The 18,789-nt window shown below is 35.7% G+C and overlaps 4 protein-coding genes and 1 long non-coding RNA gene across 5 annotated transcripts; all 5 read right to left on the reverse strand.

Moving 5' to 3' along the window:
- Positions 1 to 462: 462 nt before the first annotated feature.
- Positions 463 to 3,701, reverse strand: LOC147285856 (2-alkenal reductase (NADP(+)-dependent)-like). The gene is made up of 5 exons (XM_086243493.1): positions 3,036 to 3,701; positions 2,727 to 2,904; positions 1,925 to 2,091; positions 1,352 to 1,434; positions 463 to 1,092 (listed from the first exon to the last, which is right to left on the reverse strand). Exons 1-5 carry the CDS (start codon positions 3,279 to 3,281, stop codon positions 714 to 716), a joined length of 1,053 nt encoding a protein of 350 aa, XP_086099619.1. The 5' UTR covers positions 3,282 to 3,701; the 3' UTR covers positions 463 to 713.
- A 291-nt stretch (positions 3,702 to 3,992) lies between these two features.
- On the reverse strand, positions 3,993 to 7,870 carry LOC147285857 (2-alkenal reductase (NADP(+)-dependent)-like). Its single transcript, XM_086243494.1, has 5 exons — positions 7,491 to 7,870; positions 6,824 to 7,001; positions 5,997 to 6,163; positions 5,458 to 5,540; positions 3,993 to 4,578 (listed from the first exon to the last, which is right to left on the reverse strand). The coding sequence occupies exons 1-5, from the start codon at positions 7,731 to 7,733 to the stop codon at positions 4,200 to 4,202; spliced, it is 1,050 nt and encodes a 349-aa protein (XP_086099620.1). The 5' UTR covers positions 7,734 to 7,870; the 3' UTR covers positions 3,993 to 4,199.
- A 1,569-nt stretch (positions 7,871 to 9,439) lies between these two features.
- On the reverse strand, positions 9,440 to 10,871 carry LOC147285858 (2-alkenal reductase (NADP(+)-dependent)-like). The gene is made up of 3 exons (XM_086243011.1): positions 10,638 to 10,871; positions 10,208 to 10,397; positions 9,440 to 10,112 (listed from the first exon to the last, which is right to left on the reverse strand). The coding sequence occupies exons 1-3, from the start codon at positions 10,869 to 10,871 to the stop codon at positions 9,472 to 9,474; spliced, it is 1,065 nt and encodes a 354-aa protein (XP_086099137.1). The 3' UTR covers positions 9,440 to 9,471.
- A 1,330-nt stretch (positions 10,872 to 12,201) lies between these two features.
- LOC147285859 (uncharacterized) lies at positions 12,202 to 14,010 on the reverse strand. The gene is made up of 2 exons (XR_015122390.1): positions 13,720 to 14,010; positions 12,202 to 12,604 (listed from the first exon to the last, which is right to left on the reverse strand). It is a non-coding gene; the product is annotated as an uncharacterized LOC147285859 (long non-coding RNA).
- Positions 14,011 to 16,231: 2,221 nt separating this feature from the next.
- On the reverse strand, positions 16,232 to 17,757 carry LOC147285860 (2-alkenal reductase (NADP(+)-dependent)-like). The gene is made up of 4 exons (XM_086242946.1): positions 17,463 to 17,757; positions 17,173 to 17,350; positions 16,904 to 17,070; positions 16,232 to 16,801 (listed from the first exon to the last, which is right to left on the reverse strand). The coding sequence occupies exons 1-4, from the start codon at positions 17,724 to 17,726 to the stop codon at positions 16,322 to 16,324; spliced, it is 1,089 nt and encodes a 362-aa protein (XP_086099072.1). The 5' UTR covers positions 17,727 to 17,757; the 3' UTR covers positions 16,232 to 16,321.
- Between the last annotated feature and the right edge of the window lie 1,032 nt (positions 17,758 to 18,789).

Raw genomic sequence — 18,789 nt, forward strand, 5'->3', positions numbered from 1 at the left:
ATTAAAAGGATAAGAATTGTCATTCATACAACAATATATACTAAACGGCTTAGCGCCTTAGTTAGAAATTAATTGAGGGTTGATTGTCAAGACAACATTAGGAAATCTGAATCCACCATTTTATCAGCTCATATCCTTACCATTGTTTCCTCCGTTACATTAATCATTTTGCTTTGGATTTTGGAGCTCCATTGACTCAGGTTACGTATATACATTTTCCGTGTTGGTGACTCGGCCAGATTATATATGTATACATATGTTGATGATATTAATTGTGAGTAGTGAGTACTATCAATTGTAAGCATGGAATTAAATTTCGAAAATATTTCATTTTCCTGTAAATATTGTATGATCCATCAGGAGGCGTAATCGCCAAGCAACACCAAATTTAGAGGGTCGTATGTTTCCTTTCTGGATTCTGGTATCCTCCGCATTCAAATTAAAAATTAAGAATATTAAGAAGATCCACAAAATTTACTCGAATTGGATATATATTATCACGTAAACCAAACAAAACTTATTAAGAGGACACAGTTCTCGGTTCGTCAACACAGTAACGAGAAGAAGCTTAATTGCCACAAAGCTGTATGCATATCCGAGTTTCAGTACTTTAAAATATTTTATATGGTGCATTTACAAGTAGATAATACTAACATATAGCTAGAGCTAGAGGTTCAGAGGCATGCATGAAGCAGCATGATCAGTTGGATCCATCATTCTCGGGAAACAACCACCACCTGCTTTCCTACATTGCGGCCCGCAAAGAGCCCAATCAGAGCCGCTGGAGCGCTCTCAAGCCCTTCAGCTACATCTTCCACATATGAAATCTTCCCTTCTTTTATGTAAGGCAGAACCATTTCCAGAAACTTCTCATAAAGATGATAGTACTTAAAAACCACGAAACCTTCCATGCGGACCTGTTTACCGATCAGATACATTAGATTGTGTACACCTTCAGGCTGCTCAAGGTTGTACTGTGAGATCATCCCACAGACTGCAATGCGGCCCTCATTCCTCATGTTTAGTAGCACTGCATCAAGCATCTTTCCCCCAACATTTTCAAAGTATATATCAATACCTTCAGGAAAGTATCTGCAAGTAAGCAAATTACACATTCAGACTAGATGGAAACACCAAAAAACAGAACATACTCCATAGGGACCTTTCATTTTCTTAATTTTCTTTCTCTCGGCTGTTTCATGATTGGAGACTAAATCATGATTTTAGCCACTTAATGCCTTTATAAAGAGGGGTCAATATCTGAGAAACTCGGCCTAGATTCCAACAAATTAGAACTAGAAATAAAAAACAAGGCCCCTTGTAAACTTAAAAATATATACATAATACTGACCTTTTTAAAGCAGCAACCAGGTCAGGCTCTTCTTTATAATTGAAAGCCTCATCAAACCCAAACTTGTTCTTCAGCAAATCAACCTTAACTCACAGAAATTATATATATATATTATTAAAAAAAAAAAAGGAAAGAAATGGTTAAAAAAAAAAATTAATTGAAATAGTGAAAACAGTAGAATGACACCATCAAAGTCATTGATGCACATTTTCCCTGTACTAAGAGGCATATGCTATACTTTCATAGGCAGAGTTCTCAATCAGAAGAGGCATCATAACAGTAGAACTGATCTAATTGATTGCGGCTGGTTGAAGAATAAGACTAAATGAAATTAACACACTTGTTTATGAGGGTAAAGACTAATTGTCACCATATTTGTACTTCCAAATATATTAGGCACACATGTTCTCTTCCCATTTCCCTTATTTATTTTTTAATTTTTGAGGTCAAGAATTTGGCATGCATCACTCACTACACACGTTTTTAAAACAAAACAATCATCCATTTGAGACACAACCACAGAATGCCAACTAAATATAAATTTCCATTGATTACTAAATAGAAATGACTCACCTTTTCTTTGCTTCCAGCACTCCCAACAACATAGCAACCACACAACTTGGCAAATTGCCCAACAAGTTGACCTACTGCTCCGGATGCTGCTGAAACGAAGACTGTCTCTCCTTTCTTAGGAGAGCAAACCTCATAAAAACCACCATAAGCAGTCATTCCAGGCATACCTACATAAAATGAATACATTAGACGAGCCTTGAGGATGAAGCAGGACATATCGGCATTGCAGAGCCTTCAATATTACTGAAATATGTGATTCAAAATGGTTGAATTAATAGGATGGATTAATTCAACAATCTCATTCAAGTAGAGAACAATGCTACAGATCAGATCCAGGAAGGTGTAATACTGCAAGACCAATGGGATCAAAATTATTTGATGCTAAAACATTTCCATTCTGCCAGACCACACAACTAAGTTTCAAAGGAATGTGGTCACAGCAAAGAGTGAGAATTAACAAAAGCAGTTCACCTTAAGTATTATAGTGGTCATTGCAGGAAGGATACGACTAGATTTTGAAATTTATAGAATGCTTTCATGAGGGAAGATCATTCATAAAAAGAGAAGATTTTGACAAAATATGTTGACTAGCGAGTAGTTTAGCATGAGAATTGTCTAAAGATTCTCTGTTAAATGTCAGTACTCACATATAACAAGAAGCTAATACAATTAGTGACATACAAAAATTATGTACCAACTATAATAATCAAGTAACAAGTTTAAAGATTATAGAAGCACAACGAAAGTGTTAAAGAAACAAGTTTTAAAAGTGGGGGAAATAGCAATAGGAGTAGAAGCAAACCAAGAATTCCGGTATAGTAAGAGAGAGGCACATCGGTGTTGTGAATCTTAAAGAGAGAGTCAGTAGCAGTGATGAGGGTATATTCTTCCCAGCCAGTAATCCCCCAAACCAAGTCGCCTTGCTTAAACTTTGCATCCCCAGATTCCAAGACCTTAGCCACTCCATACCCGCTTATAGGCTGCATAGGGGATTTCAATATCAAATTATATGTTACAAAATATGTAATTCAAGTGGGGTTTTCGCTAATTAGCTCCACAACAAAAATGCAAAGCAGAGGAGAGGGAGTTAGAGATGGAGTGAGTGACTGACCGAACCGGGGTTGAAGGAGTCGGCATAACTGGCGCCAGGATCGCGCTTGGTCATACGGCTTCGCATATAAGGGTCGCAGGACAAGTAGAGGTTCTTCACCAGAACCCCACTCGAACCTTCTGGAAGCTTCAGCTTGGTTGTGGCAGTGGTGACCTGCAGGTGGGATTCTTTGGGGAAGCCGGTGACATAGTCTCTGAATATCACCTGCTTGTTCCTCACTTGCTCATCTCCTCCAACACTCGCCATTAATTCTCGAGCAATGGTAATGGATATGCCTGTTAATACTTAATATGTTGTGTATTTATATAGTCTCAAATTTAAGAGGGAGAGAGGGAGAGAGTGGTCTGAACTCTGAAACGAAGAAGAGCATCAAAGCTGCGACAGCCGAGACGTTTCCATTTCGAGTGAAGTCAAGCTGACGTCGATGCATACGTCGCCACCCAAGAAACTAAGAAAGAAACAAAAGAGAAGGGCGTGAGTGCACACGTCATCCATTCATCCATTGCAGTTTAGTCATTGCCGTCGTTGTATGAGTCATATGGCGATTCCTTCTTCTTGGGTTGTCTTGAGGAAGCGCTTCATCTTGATTTGCCTATATATCAATATTCTCAAAATAAGGGTCTCCACTTTCTATAATTTACAACTTTAGCTTCTGCAATTGTCGACCAAAATTGAGAAATCTCCTTGACAAGTTTTCTGCTTTGTTCTTACATCGGAAAGAATTTAACTTTTTGCCCTTATAATCCACTCTCGTATCATTTGGGCCTCTTTTCATTCATACTACAGACTTCAATTCATAGAAACAGAATTATGCATAATTGGGCATGTACTTTTGAGTTTCACTACCGAATAAGATGAAAGAACCATGTATCGAATTTCTAATAGATAACTTAGACTATAAACCAAGGGCAGTCAATCATTCATAATTATATATGTATATGGTTGGATATCATCACGTAAATCAAACAACATTTATTAAAGGTGAACAGTTCTCCATCGTCAACACAATAACAAGAACAAGCTTAATTGCCAGAAACCTGTAGATCCAAGTTTTTCAGTACTTTTAAATATTGTATAAGATGCATTTACAGTAGACAATACTACCATATAGCTAGCTAGAGCTGAAAGTTGAGAGGCATATATATATGGATGGAGTTGGATTGATCATTCTCGGGAAACAACCACCACCTGCTTTCCTATATTGCGGCCCGCAAAGAGCCCAACCAGAGCCCCTGGAGCGCTCTCAAGCCCTTCAGCTACATCTTCCACATATGAAATCTTCCCTTCTTTTATGTAAGGTAAAACCATTTCCAGAAACTTTCCATAAAGATGATAGTAATTAAAAACCAGGAAACCTTCCATGCGGACCTGTTTAACGATCAGATACATTAGATTGTGTACACCTTCTGGCTGCTCAAGGTTGTACTGTGAGATCATCCCACAAACTGCAATTCGGCCATGGATTCTCATGTTTAGTAACACTGTATCAAGCATCTTTCCCCCAACATTTTCAAAGTATATGTCAATACCTTCAGGAAAGTATCTGCAGGTAAGCAAATCACATTTAGACCATGCCAACACCAGAGAATAAGGAATATAGGAAGACGAGGGAGAAGCCTTAAGTTCCTGTATAAGAACATCAACGGCACATACTTGAGACCTTTTCATTTTTTAAATTCTCCCTCTGTTTCAGGATTTGGGGTACTGATGCAGAACGGATGGCGGAGAAGTTTATGCAACAGCTTGATCGTCGCAAACCCAAGAAATTGGGGAAATGATTTCTACTAGTCGGAGGGTTTGGCTCAGAACGTGGTACTAATGCATATCGTTGCGAAGGGAATCGCGAGACGAATCAAACTCATCGCTATGCCATGACGTATGGGCTTTTTCGGCCATCCGAGATCGTTTAGGGCCTCAAAACGGCATTTTAAACTTTTAGACATTTTATTTATTTTCGTTTATATTTTATTTGGGTTTGTAATTATCCGTGGGCCTTAATTATATGGTTGTTTGCGCCCTAGGGTTTCGTTAAGCGTACTTAAGCAATTTCTACAATTGCTAGCGGATTATTCTATTATTATTTTTATCAAACTAATTGTTGAGGTTTTCTCTCAATTTCCTGGTGGATTCCAGGCTTCTTGTTCTTCTAGGTTTACGTTTGTAAACCTTTGGCTGATTGTACTGCATCAGGTACAATCATGATGTTAGAGTTTTTTAATGCCTTTTATAGAACTTGATCGTACCACCAATATCTGAGAAACTCAATCTAGCTTCCAACAGATTAGAATTAGAAATAAAAACAACCCCTTGTAATTATAGGAATTCAATCAAAGCTTTCCCATGCCAAAAAAAAATAATAATCAAAGCTTTCCGATCATGTTTTGGATTCTGATGAAAATATATATAGATATGTATTACTGACCTTTTCAAAGCTGCATCCAAGTCAGGTTCTTCTTTATAATTGAAAGCCTCGTCAAACCCGAACTTGTTCTTCAGCAAATCAACCTTAAATCACATAAATGAGATATATAATATTTAAAAAAAAAAAAAAAAAAAAAGGATAGAAATGTATGAAAAAAATGTCACTTGTAATAGTGAAAACTAGAGGAATGAAACCATGAAAGCCAAAGGGTGCAGCGAAAATTTTCTCTGTATTATGTGCTATGCTTTCATATGATCTAGCCATTTAGGCAATGAGAGTTCTTCAATCAGATTAGGCAGCAAAACAGTAGAACTGCTTGAAATGATAATGAGGATAAAGAATATTGGTCACCAGTAAATGTACTTCCAACTTACCAGGCACAACATTTTTTCTATTATGCGTTAATTCTTCCTGGTCAGAAATTCGGCACACATCACTAAGCACATGTTTTTAAGGAAAAAAATAATCATTTAGAGTCAGAGCCATGGAATGCCAACTGAAAACTAATTGACATGGACCACTAAATAGCAATGATTCACCTTTTCTTTGCTTCCAGCACTCCCAACAACATAGCAGCCAGACGCCTTTGCAAATTGCCCAACAAGCTGACCTACTGCTCCAGATGCTGCTGAAACAAAGACTGTCTCTCCTTTCTTAGGAGAGCAAATTTCATAGAAACCAGCATAGGCAGTCATTCCAGGCATACCTACACAAAAGGAATACATTAGATGAGCCTTGAGCATTAAGCAGGACATATAATGCATTACAAAGCCTTGAATATTACAGAAAATATGTAATTCAAAATGATTGAATTAATTACGATGGATTACTTTTAACAATCGTATTCAAGCAAAGAACAATGCTACAGATCCAGGCAAGGAAATTACAGTTGCTAACTAAATTTCAATACTGCCAGACCACACTACTGAACTTTGTAAAACTCTAATTTACAAAGAGTGTGAGAATTAACAAAAGCAGTTCACCTAAAGTATCATACTGATCATTGTAGACAGAATACAACAAGAGATCAAAGTAGACAAAATCCTTTCATGAGGGAAGATCGTTCATTAAAAAAGAAGATTTTGATACAATCAGTTGACTTCTGAATTTAGCATGAGCACTGCCTAAAGATTAACTACTGTCAGTAGTCAACATAAAACAAGGAGCCAATACAATCGGTGATATACAAACTAATGCACAAATTTTATCAAGGAGTTAGGCCTTCACGAGCTTCGTTGTACTTACATCTCAATAATCAAGAACCAACATAGAAGCTAATAGACTTCAAATAGCTGTTCGTAACACAACAAATTTTTTAAAGAAGTCAATTCAAAAGTGGGGAAAATGTCAATAGCAGCATATATACCAAGAATTCCAGTATAGTAAGAGAGAGGCACATCAGTGTTTTGAATCTTAAACAGAGACTCTGTCGTACTGATGACACTATATTCTTCCCAGCCAGTAATCCCCCAAACCAAGTCGCCTGGCTTAAACTTTGCATCCCCAGATTCCAAAACTTTAGCCACTCCATACCCGGTTATAGGCTGCATGGTTTCAATATAAAATATGTGAATTAAATAAAGAAAACTACAACATTCAATATGAGTTTTAAGTATCCTATAAACGTCTCTAGCTGATAGAAAAAGCTTTTGATTGGATGTTCATTTGTTACAAAATACATGATTCAAGTTGGTTTTCTCTAATTAACTTGATTAAAAAAAAGTCTAAATCTCAGAATAGTGCAGATAATTTCTCATACAAATAAGGTCTTATTATTATTAGATAATTGTATCATCCCAAGCCACGAATTATAATTCTGTCATACACAAATCATTAAAATAGCCCCAAATGATCGAAGAACATAAAAATTGTAACGAGCAAGAAAGGCCAAACAATATTAGCTGGGTTCCGAAGTCCCATTTGCATAACCAAGATGTTTTTAATGTCCTGTTCATCCTAAAAGGTTTGAAGTTTGAAGAAGACAAATAGAGAAGCGAAATAAAGCAGAGGCATTTAGAGAGTGAGTGACTGACCGAACCGGGGTTGAAGGAGTCAACATAACTGGCTCCAGGATCGCGCTTGGTCATGCGGCTTCTCATATAAGGGTCGCAGGACAAGTAGAGGTTCTTGACCAGAAGCCCAGTGGAACCTTCTGGAAGCTTGAGTTTGGTAGTGGTGGTGGTGACGAGCATGTCAGACTCTTTGGGGAAGCCGGAGACATAGTCTCTTAATATCACCTGCTTGTTCCTCACTTCCTCTACTCCACCACTCGCCATTGCAATCTGTATCTGTAATCGATCTGTGTCTAGAATACTAAAAAAACGAAATGTAACTCTTCGGCGATAGGATCGAGCAATGGCAATGGAATTGATTTGCTTCTTAATTGTTTGTCAATGTCATCTTGGAATGGAAGCGGTGGAAACGGATAATATATGGGCGTCTGACGATTAGCGTTGCCGTTGTGTAACATGTGTGTAATTGTTGACACGTGGAGGGCAAATCAAGGTTACGATGTCAGAGCCCACACGTTTCCATAATTCCATTTCTGTTATGCTTCATGCTAAATTTTGCTAATTGCTAATACAAACGACGTCGTTGCATTTGCTTAAATTTGTTTTATTCTTTTCCAGTTTTCTTGTCTGTTGCACCTTGCAAGTTAAAGTTAAGGTAATAATAATTCACAAAGTCAATCTCAAATATAGAATTCACAAGGTAAATCTTTAATTTCCAATTACACTTTACTATGTATAATATAATATCATATCAATCTGAGGTATCAATTTAAGACTCATAGATTTTTTCCATTTATATCATAAATTCTAACGTTCATTGATTTTAATTACTAAATTTCAATAACTTTTTAAGTTAGGTATCAAAATTAAATAGTATTTTTGATTAGGTACTAGTTGAAAAGTCAAACAAAATAATAAAGTACAATGTATTAAAATTTACAAATATTACATTACATGCCACTACAATAAAAAAATAAAAATAATATTACATCACAAATATTATATTAATTTATACTATATTGTATTAAAAAAATATATCAATTCAGTCACAACTTAACTATGACTGTCTTGGTAAATTAAAAGAGATAACTCACACTATTAAACTATGTATTATTTTGAGTAAAAATATTATTTTAATCTCTATTTATACTATATTGTAGTATAGTTTCTCTAAAAAAAATTCAATCAAATCACAACTTAGATGTGACCGTCGTTCAATCACAACTAAATTTGAAGTTGTGAGTGTTGTACAGTCACAACTAAATGTGAAATTGAGACTACATTAGCAAATTTTCAAAATAATATAAAAGTTTCAAGGGCAATTTTGTCAAAACCTTATAAATTTTAACTAACAACCATCATATATGAGCTAAAGGACAAAAATGTCAAATGAAAAAAGACTTAATTAAAGAGACCAACATATTTGTGACCTAATCTAAAAAACTACATTTAAATTTAATAATTCAATTAAAATATTATATTATTTTTATGTTATACTAAAAAATTATTAAGATTTAACTAATTTTCTATAAATTCTATCGTTTGTTACGGAAACATTTGTCATCTGTCTATTTTGAACCGGAGAATGCGATTGCATTGTATACAATGGGTGGGTGTAGATAAGTTTTCCTGCACTAAATGGGTTGGGCTATGAATCATTAGAGTTATAGAAAAGTCTAATGATTATGCCATGGCCACAAATATTAATGGGCCGGTTTTGGAATCGGGGAACAAGTTTTAGTTGCAAGGGCATATATTTCTGACACAATATATTTTTTTCTCATTCATTTACTTGTATCACAGAATATACAATGCTTAAAGTCGAAATCGTAATTAGCCAGGCTGACCCTCAAAACTCAAAAGGCATGAGCTAGCCTTCATATTTCATAAGCAACCATAGCTCTATAAGCAGACCACAACAAGACAAGGTAATACATATTTTATAAGCAACCATAGCTCTATAAGCAGACCACAACAAGACAAGGTAATAGTGAAAGGTGACTCAATTATAGTTTGGCGATGGAGCAACTGCAACTACTTGCTTGCCAAAGTTGCGACCAGTAAAGAGTCCAACCAGGGCCGCTGGACCCTTGTCAAGGCCTTGGACTATGTCTTCCACATATACTATTTTCCCTTCTCGGATGTAGGGCAGCACAAAGTCCATGTACTTGGGCACAATGTGATCATAATCACGATGTGTAAATCCGTGTATATGGAGTCGCTTGAATGCTATTTGCAACAAGTTTTTGATTCCTTGAGGCTCGGGAAGATTGTATTGAGATATCATTCCACAAACAGCAATGCGACCATGTTCTCTCATGTTGACCAGCACAGCGTCAAGCAATTTGCCACCAACATGCTCAAAGTAGACGTCAATGCCTTGAGGAAAGTACCTTTTCAGGGCTCCCTCTAAGTCCTGCTCCTCCTTGTAATTGAAAGCCTCATCGAACCCCAACTTGTTCTTCAATAGATCAACCTTTTCTTTAGTGCCAGCACTACCAACCACATAGCAACCTGCCATTTTTGCAAATTGTCCCACAAGCTGACCAACAGCACCAGATGCGGCAGACACCAACACGAATTCTCCTTTCTTTGGACAACATACATCAAAGAAACCAGCATACGCAGTCTTACCGGGCATACCTGCCAATATTAATTACTTAATTAATTTGCTACTTATGAAAAATTGGATCAAAGTTGTAAGTATGCAGGTATGAGGACATCTATTACTTGCTTACCAAGAATTCCAGTATAGTAGGAAAGGGGTACATCAACATCAGTATGCTGGATTTTGATGAGGCTATGAGCTTCAGGATCTGTGAGGAGGCTGTACTCTTCCCATGTGGTTAGCCCCCAAACCAAGTCACCTTCCTTAAATTCTGGATGACTTGAATCCAAAACTTTAGCCACTCCATACCCACAAATTGGCTGCATGCATATATACATCTATGCGTGTTAGTTCCCACCACAAACTGTATTTTAAAACATGTACTTTTTTTTTGGTAGAGATTTTAAAACATATATTAATCATGCATCATAAACATCCTGAAGAATTTAAGTTGTATAAGCTAGTTGAATACAAATTCCTTTCTTATGATTCTCACTGTACGTTTATCAAATATTGTATAAAAGGGAATTGCAAAAGTGATATATATGATGATGACTTACAGAGCCAGGGGTGCAATAAACGAGGTTGGTCATTCTCTGTTGAGAATTCATGAGAAATCGCATCGTGGGATCGCAGGACAAGTAGAGGTTCTTGAGCACAAGTGCATTGGATGAGGTTGCTGGAACCTTCAACCGTATGTTAGTAGTGGTAACATACATGTCTGATTCACTGGGAAAACCAGACACGTAGTCCCTCAATATCACCTGTTTGTTGCTCACTTCATCATCTGCCATGAATGCTTGAGTAATGTATGTATTTTATAGTAATGAGTTTTAATGCTTGTTCTCTGCGAATGCTGGGTACAAAACGTTGTATTTATATTTTATAGCCGTGGTGACTGGTGTCGCAATGAAGGGACCTTACGTAACTGCTTACGATCCAGAACAAAAACCGTAAACAAATTTATATGTAAGGCGGCGGTCATATTCTGTTCTGGACCTCTGGTTTCGAACAAGAACAAGTAAGTTATTCTCATTAATAATATCTAGATATTTTCATCCATTATTTCTGACACTCTCAAACTCAACAGAGATTAGAGAGTACTTTTTAAGACAATATTTGGGTTATTCTCATCAATAATATCTAGATATTTTCATCCATTATTGCTGACACTGTCAAACTCAACAGAGATTAGAGAGTACTTTTTAAGACAATATTTGGGTCACTCCTACACCTATGGAGTATTTCAAGGTCACCCGATTTTCATAAATTTCGATTTTGGTAATGTCGGTGCATGATCGGAACTGTTCATTTTTTAGATAATCAATTAAAGATCATATCTATAAAAAATTAAATTAATTGAAAATCGTTTGATTATATAACTGTTGTCAATTAAGTAGAAAAAATTAATGGTTTTTAATTAAAAAATAATTTTTTGACCAAACCATTGATTTTTTCTATTTAATCAACAATAATTATATAACCAAACAATTTTCGATTGAATTGATTTTTTGCAGAGATGATCTATAATAGGTGATCTAAAAAGTGAACGATTCCGATCATGCACCGGCATTATCGAAATTACGATTTTGAAGGAAGGGGTGACCCAAATAGTGTCCTTTTTCCCTAGTAATTGTGCCCGTGCGCGATGCCGCGGGTGGTAAAAGTCCTTGAAATGTGGAGAAGACTCATAAAATTTTAATGGAAAGCTTATAGAATTTTAATGAAAAGATGAAACTTTTATATACATGTGAAAATTTAAACATGTTTACAAAGATTGATATCAATGTTTGTTTACCAAGCATAAGTTACAAAATGTGGATTAATGGTATGCTTTATATGCTATTTGTTATGTTAAGATATTTGTCATATCTTAAAAAACCAAACAGCATTCAAAAAAATATTACAATACTTGGTGATACAATTATATGTCACATTATAAACAAAAGATAAGTAGTATTAATCTTCACTGTTGGTGGGTTTCTGATCTGCTTTTGTGTCTTCTCCATGGGCTTCTCTTCTTTTTTGCTGTATCCTGCAGGGAGGTTGTCCTTTCACTTATTGTCTTGCACTAAATTTTTAAGAAAAAAAACCATAGCAAATTAAATTCACATGTTAAACATGAAGAAAAGAAACCATAGCAAACCAACACCATCTCCCAATGAGAAAAACAGGGTCATAAACCAAATGAAATCAACTACGCAAATCTTAAATTGCTAAAATGACGAAAAAGGCTATTTGACCATTAGTTTATTAAATTGACTTGCTCCAGGTCTTTTTTTTTTAAAGTGAGGATTGTCAGGGTATATAGATTTCAAAGCAGATCATAAAGCTATAGCATATATGTATAATTGGGCACAACTGGAAAACAAAACCCAATAAAAAGTGAACAACATAAATTGGGATTTCTTATACCTACTTGAGCATTTTTCTCTTTCAGTTCTATCACTGTGTACTCTGGTAATGAAAATTTTTTGTTCGGGATCATTTCACCTTGCATTAATTGTCTGTCTTCATTCATCCTAATCTAGCAAGTTTAAAAAAAAAAAAAAATGATTCACTAATTGGCACTCACCAACAAACCATATAAAAGACTACGAATTAGAAGAAGTGACCATACAACTAATGAGGGACTCGATCAACTCACAAATATATATTAAGTCAAACATATATATAAATTTGCCCAAAAACATTGTCACATTTGATAAGCTAGCCAGGCATCACTCAAGAAAATAACATTAATTGCAACCATGTCATCCATATTGAGTTTGAAACTGGTATTAGCATATATATAATTTTTTTTTGGGCATGTAGATTGTTTCTTTTTACAATTAATCAATCTAAAAACTGATAAAGTCATTCACATGAATTAAAAACTCTTCACATCATTTGAGTTTTAAAGAATGTTATATCTGAGATTTTGAGATCATTTTCCATTCTCTTTAATTGGTAAGCAACTCCACATTCTAGAATTTGTCAAAAAGTAAGTACTACAAAAATTACGATAGACATATGCGTGTAGCTCAAATGAAAGACAGTTTATGAGTGCTTAGCTTAATACGGATGAACTTGGGTATTGTTTTTAGGTATTAAATCAAGCATATATATAGATTTAACCTTAATAAAAATGACTGCCATATTTGCCAACACAAAGGGAAAGAATCAGCACACTTAAATTAACATGCACTAAATGGAGGAAAATAAATAACAAACCCACACCAAAAAACCAGTCCAGAAGCTGAACCACCTTGTAGATGAACGCAGACAACAAATGAAACCAAACCCAGGAAAAACACAAACGCAGCACCGCAGAGAACCAAGCAAACCAAACCCAGGATAAGCAAACTGAACCCAGGAAAAACACAAATGAAGCAAACACAACAAAGGTCCAATGTGGGATTAGCCATCTAATATAAGTAATTAAGTATTATAGTATACAAAGTTTCAAATAATATATTAACCATCCTGTATATATTCAAAAATATATTTCTCTTAGGGTAGAAACTTTTACTTCAACAGTGAATGAAACTACAAATTGCATAAAGACATTATTCATTCTTAATAGTGAGAATTCCCATTTTAATGCAAGTTTAGGGAAATAATTTTTCAAACTCATGCATTGTTTTCTATCCAGCAATATACCTCAGTTTTGCCTTTTTGGAAGCTGGTTTATTCTTCAAGGCAATCAATGGCAGCTCCTAAAGTAGTCCTGAAGAACTCTAGTGGGAGAGAAAGTATCAACCTTCTCCTTCTCCGGCCTTCATGTTTGAAAGATCACAAATCTACGAAAGACCAAAACTTTTTCAGCATGGTCATGCTAGAAATTCAAACAAACAAACAACAACAAAATTATAAATAAGTGAAAGGGTGGAATGCTATTCATTACATGCCTTGTGCAAAACACAAATGAAGCTAACAGAGCCTTCAGTTTCTTGACATTTTCTAGTCCATAAATAGGAGAGTAAGCCAAAACATGAACAAAAAGAGAGGATTGCAAGCAACCCCATAAGAAAAACAACTCAAAATTAGAGGAAAATTTAGAAACATTGAGATGTGAAGGGTTGAGAAAAATGGAAAAGGCAATGGCAAAAAATAAAGAGAGTGAATGACCAAAACGGGCCCAACTTATCCCACAAATTATAATGCAAAACAACTGAAATAAAAAAATAGAGGGGCAAAAAAGTCTTTTCAGTGAATATAAGCACTGTTCCTAAGCTACAGTAACACCTTTGTTCAGTTTTAGTATATAGGTAATTTTGTTACTTTGGTTGCGGTTGCCTAGTAAATTAGTACAATCAATCCAACATATATATGGTGTTCAAAGTCAAATATTCATGTGAATGTGATCGATGTATTGAGCTCGTGATACAAATCAAAATCATTTCGATCATCTGGCGCGCAAATCTATTTTGTGAACGTTCTTCATTCTTTCTTACTTGTTATTAATTGGTTATTTGGCACCTTTTGACTTTTTTATGTCTCAGTCATTTCTGGACCAGTCACAAAATTGATAGTCATCTTCATATTATATTTAGGTACCATTGGCCCATTACATACAACTCCCAAATACAAGACACAAATGGATGGATGGCTACCTAGCTAACTAGCTTGTGCATATATATAGTGGTGCTCACATATAATGTACGTAATCAATGACTGCATGTATGCATATATATATCTACATATTATTATGTCATTTTAATTAATTAAGCACATAAACTTTTCATGATTAAGCTATATGTCCCTTGTCAATGTTGAATATCTATCCAAATCAAATTAAGCATGTACGTAAATATGCACCCAAATACAAAATAAACCATCACTCTCTTGTTAATGTACACATTACAGGCATCATTTTCTATCATGGACAATTCGACATTGACACCGCTACCACTAACATTGCCACGACCACATCACGACACTACTACTAGTCCTACTAGTCGTCTACTACTATATTTAGTCTATTACTATTGGATTGAATAATATATATTGCTATCTTTCTTGTTTCTACTAATATATCAAGTTACAAACTTACAATTGGATTGAAATGAGCAGAGTCTCTTTCTCTCAGATGGCCAATTCTGACTTCCCAATTAATTATTATCAAATTAAAACTCTCTTTCATTCTTCCTTGTCAAACTTAAGCAGTGACGACACCGTTTAACGTTGGCTGTTGGGTATAGTATAATCACCACTCATGACTCACCGATGACCACATGCAGGGGCGGATCCAGGGTGGGGTTAATTGACTACATCAACGTAGAAATGATGGGCTTGAGGAAAATTTTTGACCCCATGAAACTTGGGTCTTGGTGGCAGTTGCAGGGGCAAGGTTGCATGCAAAATGTTTGTATTTATGTCTGAAAGAGAAAAGAAGACTAGAGAAAGGAGAAAGAAATTGTGACTCACGTGATATGTATATGAATTTTTTTTTATTTTTAAAATTCTTTACTTGTCAAAATGATGTCGTTTTGGCAAGTTAATTTAAAAAAAAAATTGAGTCAGAAAGAGACTCATAATGCAGAAACGAAGCCTAAATTCTAAAAGCGACGTCCCTTGCTTGCTCGCAACATTCAAACCTAGAATAAATATTTGTAAGTTTTTTAATTTTGATCCCATAATAATTGACTCATGTATCTACCACTTACCGCATGCGCCAACTTCCTTCCTTTTTCATCTCATCTCTAGTTTTTGGAATTTATATATGTATGTATATATTATGTTATAAATGGTCCCTTTGGATCAAGAGCCAAGACGTGCCTTCATCCTCCTTACTTTTTTCAAACAGCAGCTATATATCTAGCTAGCTGTATTTTGTTCTTATTTATTGAGACGATGTTGAACGAGTTAAAAAAATTAATTCATAATTTTTATTAAATATTTATTAAAACTTAAAAATTTAAAAATAAATAATTGGATCGGTCTAGCCTTATACAAATTCAGAATGATCCATTATGAATCGAGTTATGATTGGACCAGACTTAAAATTTAATATAATTGAGTTGGACCGGCATGAACACGACATGAAGTAAGAATATTATTTTAAATGATTCGGGTTAGGCCGATCTGAACATTAAACACCTCTATACGCATGTACACACAAAGAGCATGATTTAAACTTGATATTAACTTGGTAGTACACATAATGAACTCATATGCAATAGTACTGAGTAGTGATCGAGTATTCATCAGTACGTTATTAAATAGAAGCAGTAGTGACAGTGGATGAGGTGAACATAAGAAATTAATTAGAATGGTTGATTGATTCGGGAGCAACTGCAACGACTCCTTTTCCAGCATTGCGGCCAGTGAAAAGAGCGACAAGAGATGCAGGACCATTGTGGAGGCCTTGAGTTATGTCTTCCACATATGTGATCTTCCCTTGTTTGATGTAGGGCACCACAAGGTCCAAGAAGTTGTCATACAAGTGATAGTAATCGAAAACGAAGAAGCCTTCCATACGAATACGCTTGTAAACCAGATGCATCAAGTTGGTGATGCCTTGAAGCTGCTCCAAATTGTATTGGGATATCATCCCACATACAGCAATGCGGCCGTGAAGTCTCATGTTGAGGAGCACTGCATCCAGCATTTTCCCCCCAACATTCTCAAAGTAAATGTCTATGCCTTGTGGGAAATACCTTTTCAAAGCGGCATCCAAGTCATGCTCTTCCTTGTAGTTGAAGGCCTCATCAAACCCAAACTTATTCTTCAGTATATCAACCTAATTAGTAATTAATACCACAACGTACAAAATCAATTCGCTATTCATTTATTAAAAAAGATTAATTGTATTCATTAGATATGATTATTGTTATATATGTACCTTTTCTTGACTTCCGGCACTTCCAACAACATAACAACCCATGAGTTTGGCAAATTGGCCAACAATCTGACCCACAGCCCCAAATGCTGATGATACATAAACATATTCTCCTTTCTTGGGAGAACACACTTGATAGAAACCAGCATAAGCAGTCATACCAGGCATTCCTGTAACACATATGTAAGTGTATAAATGGGAATTATTTAATTAGCTAGTTAAGGAGATATATATATATATATATATATATATGCAATTAGATAGATAGGTACCGAGAAGTCCAGTGTAGTAGGAAAGGGGTACATCCGTGTGGTGGATTTTAAACAAGCTCCGTGTGTTGTGGATGAGAGAGTACTCCTCCCATTTAGTGATGCCCCAAACTAAATCCCCTTCCTTGAACTCTGGATGCTGAGAATCCACAACTTTACTCACTCCATAACCAACTACTGGCTGCAAAGTGCAAATGCATGTTAAATTCAATTAATTAAAAAAGATATATTAATCGTTGTTTCTGAGTACTGACAATGAAATGTAAGTAGTAAGTAGTATGTAGCTTAATTACAGAGTGAGGGGCAAAGAAGACAATGCGATCTGTGCCTGTGGAGCCATCGCTGTGCTTAACACCTCGCATGTAGGGATCACAGGACAAGTAGAGGTTCTTGAGCAACAGAGAGCCTTTGGAATCCTCTGGCACTTTGAGTTTGATGGTAGCAGTGTTGAAGTACATGTCGGACTCCTCAGGAATGGCACTGATGTAGTCTCTAGCTAGCACCTGCTGGTTCCTCACTTCCTCTCCCATACCTGTCTCTATATCGATCCCTTTCATCTCAATTCTCAGCTAGTCTCGACCAGACACCCCAAATTAAAACAACTTTCTTAATTATCACTTGACATGAGATAATAACAAATTAAGTGATGGGCTGTATATATAGGGCGGGCAGCCGGGCACAGATGAACTGATGGGCTCAAATTAATATCGGCCAGCGGTTTGCGGTGTCATCCCTGGCGTCACCACCCATGATTTCTTGACTCGTATATGGTCCGTGGTCAAAGTCGCCTATATTCAGAATACAACAAGAAGTTCATTTTTGTGATTGTTCATCACAAAAATTTGTGGATGAGCACCAACATGGTGATGAGAAATATGTATCATAAAAATGTGGTCAGGTAATACGTATTACCTATCTACCATAATGAGCAAAAATAAATCCTACAACAACCCTTTAGTGAGTAACTACATATTAGAATCAAAGCTTTCTATTTTGCTCCCCTATATTCACTGTAACTAATTAATTGCCATCCGTTTTTCATATTAGTGAATAAGAAAACAATTTTCTTTCTTAATAAATTCCCTCCCAAGGCAAACAACAAACTAGCATATATACATGAGATTTTATTTTAGAGCCTCCTCTCGACATATATAAAAAACGATATCGGTCATTATATCAGAAGACAATTAAAATTGAAAAAGAGATGCCACGCCAAACTACAAGGCCATCATCACATGAGTCCGCATATTAAACTTTTTCTTTTTTGTAGGACTTGTTAATTTTAGTGGAGCGACCTAACTACTTTTTATTTTTTATAACTAAAATACTTCAAAAATATATCTGTCACGCATGTAACTATGCTGGGTTTGTCTCTTTGCTACCGACGGAATTAAGATATCGGTCATTAATATTTTTGGTTGGAAAAATTATCTGAGGCGGCTCCATGACTATTGGTCTATAGCCCAAGTGCCCAACCAACATTTGTATTTAGTCGTAGCCCATTAGTTCTCTCAGCCCGTCACCCATCCAATTACACTTTACTATGTAGTATGTATAATATAATATCATACCAATCTGAGGTATCAATTTAAGACTGAGGTATCAATATATATCATGGTT

Source organism: Dryas octopetala, chromosome 5 (genome assembly GCF_963921425.1).
Source record: "Dryas octopetala chromosome 5, drDryOcto1.1, whole genome shotgun sequence".
In the NCBI taxonomy this organism is placed as follows: domain Eukaryota; kingdom Viridiplantae; phylum Streptophyta; class Magnoliopsida; order Rosales; family Rosaceae; genus Dryas; species Dryas octopetala.

Coding starts and splice junctions, on each gene's coding strand:
- LOC147285858 (XM_086243011.1), bottom strand. CDS start 10,871: ATGGCAGATGATGAAGTGAGCAACAAACAGGTGATATTGAGGGACTAC. Junction 10,398..10,637: donor TTTATTGCACCCCTGGCTCT/GTAAGTCATCAT, acceptor ATATGCATGCAG/CCAATTTGTGGGTATGGAGT. Junction 10,113..10,207: donor CTACTATACTGGAATTCTTG/GTAAGCAAGTAA, acceptor TAATATTGGCAG/GTATGCCCGGTAAGACTGCG.
- LOC147285856 (XM_086243493.1), bottom strand. CDS start 3,281: ATGGCGAGTGTTGGAGGAGATGAGCAAGTGAGGAACAAGCAGGTGATA. Junction 2,092..2,726: donor TTACTATACCGGAATTCTTG/GTTTGCTTCTAC, acceptor CATTTTATGTAG/GTATGCCTGGAATGACTGCT. Junction 1,093..1,351: donor CTGGTTGCTGCTTTAAAAAG/GTCAGTATTATG, acceptor GCTTACTTGCAG/ATACTTTCCTGAAGGTATTG.
- LOC147285857 (XM_086243494.1), bottom strand. CDS start 7,733: ATGGCGAGTGGTGGAGTAGAGGAAGTGAGGAACAAGCAGGTGATATTA. Junction 5,541..5,996: donor GTGCTGGAAGCAAAGAAAAG/GTGAATCATTGC, acceptor ATGTGATTTAAG/GTTGATTTGCTGAAGAACAA. Junction 4,579..5,457: donor TTGGATGCAGCTTTGAAAAG/GTCAGTAATACA, acceptor GCTTACCTGCAG/ATACTTTCCTGAAGGTATTG.
- LOC147285860 (XM_086242946.1), bottom strand. CDS start 17,726: ATGAAAGGGATCGATATAGAGACAGGTATGGGAGAGGAAGTGAGGAAC. Junction 17,071..17,172: donor CTACTACACTGGACTTCTCG/GTACCTATCTAT, acceptor TATGTGTTACAG/GAATGCCTGGTATGACTGCT. Junction 16,802..16,903: donor GTGCCGGAAGTCAAGAAAAG/GTACATATATAA, acceptor ATTACTAATTAG/GTTGATATACTGAAGAATAA.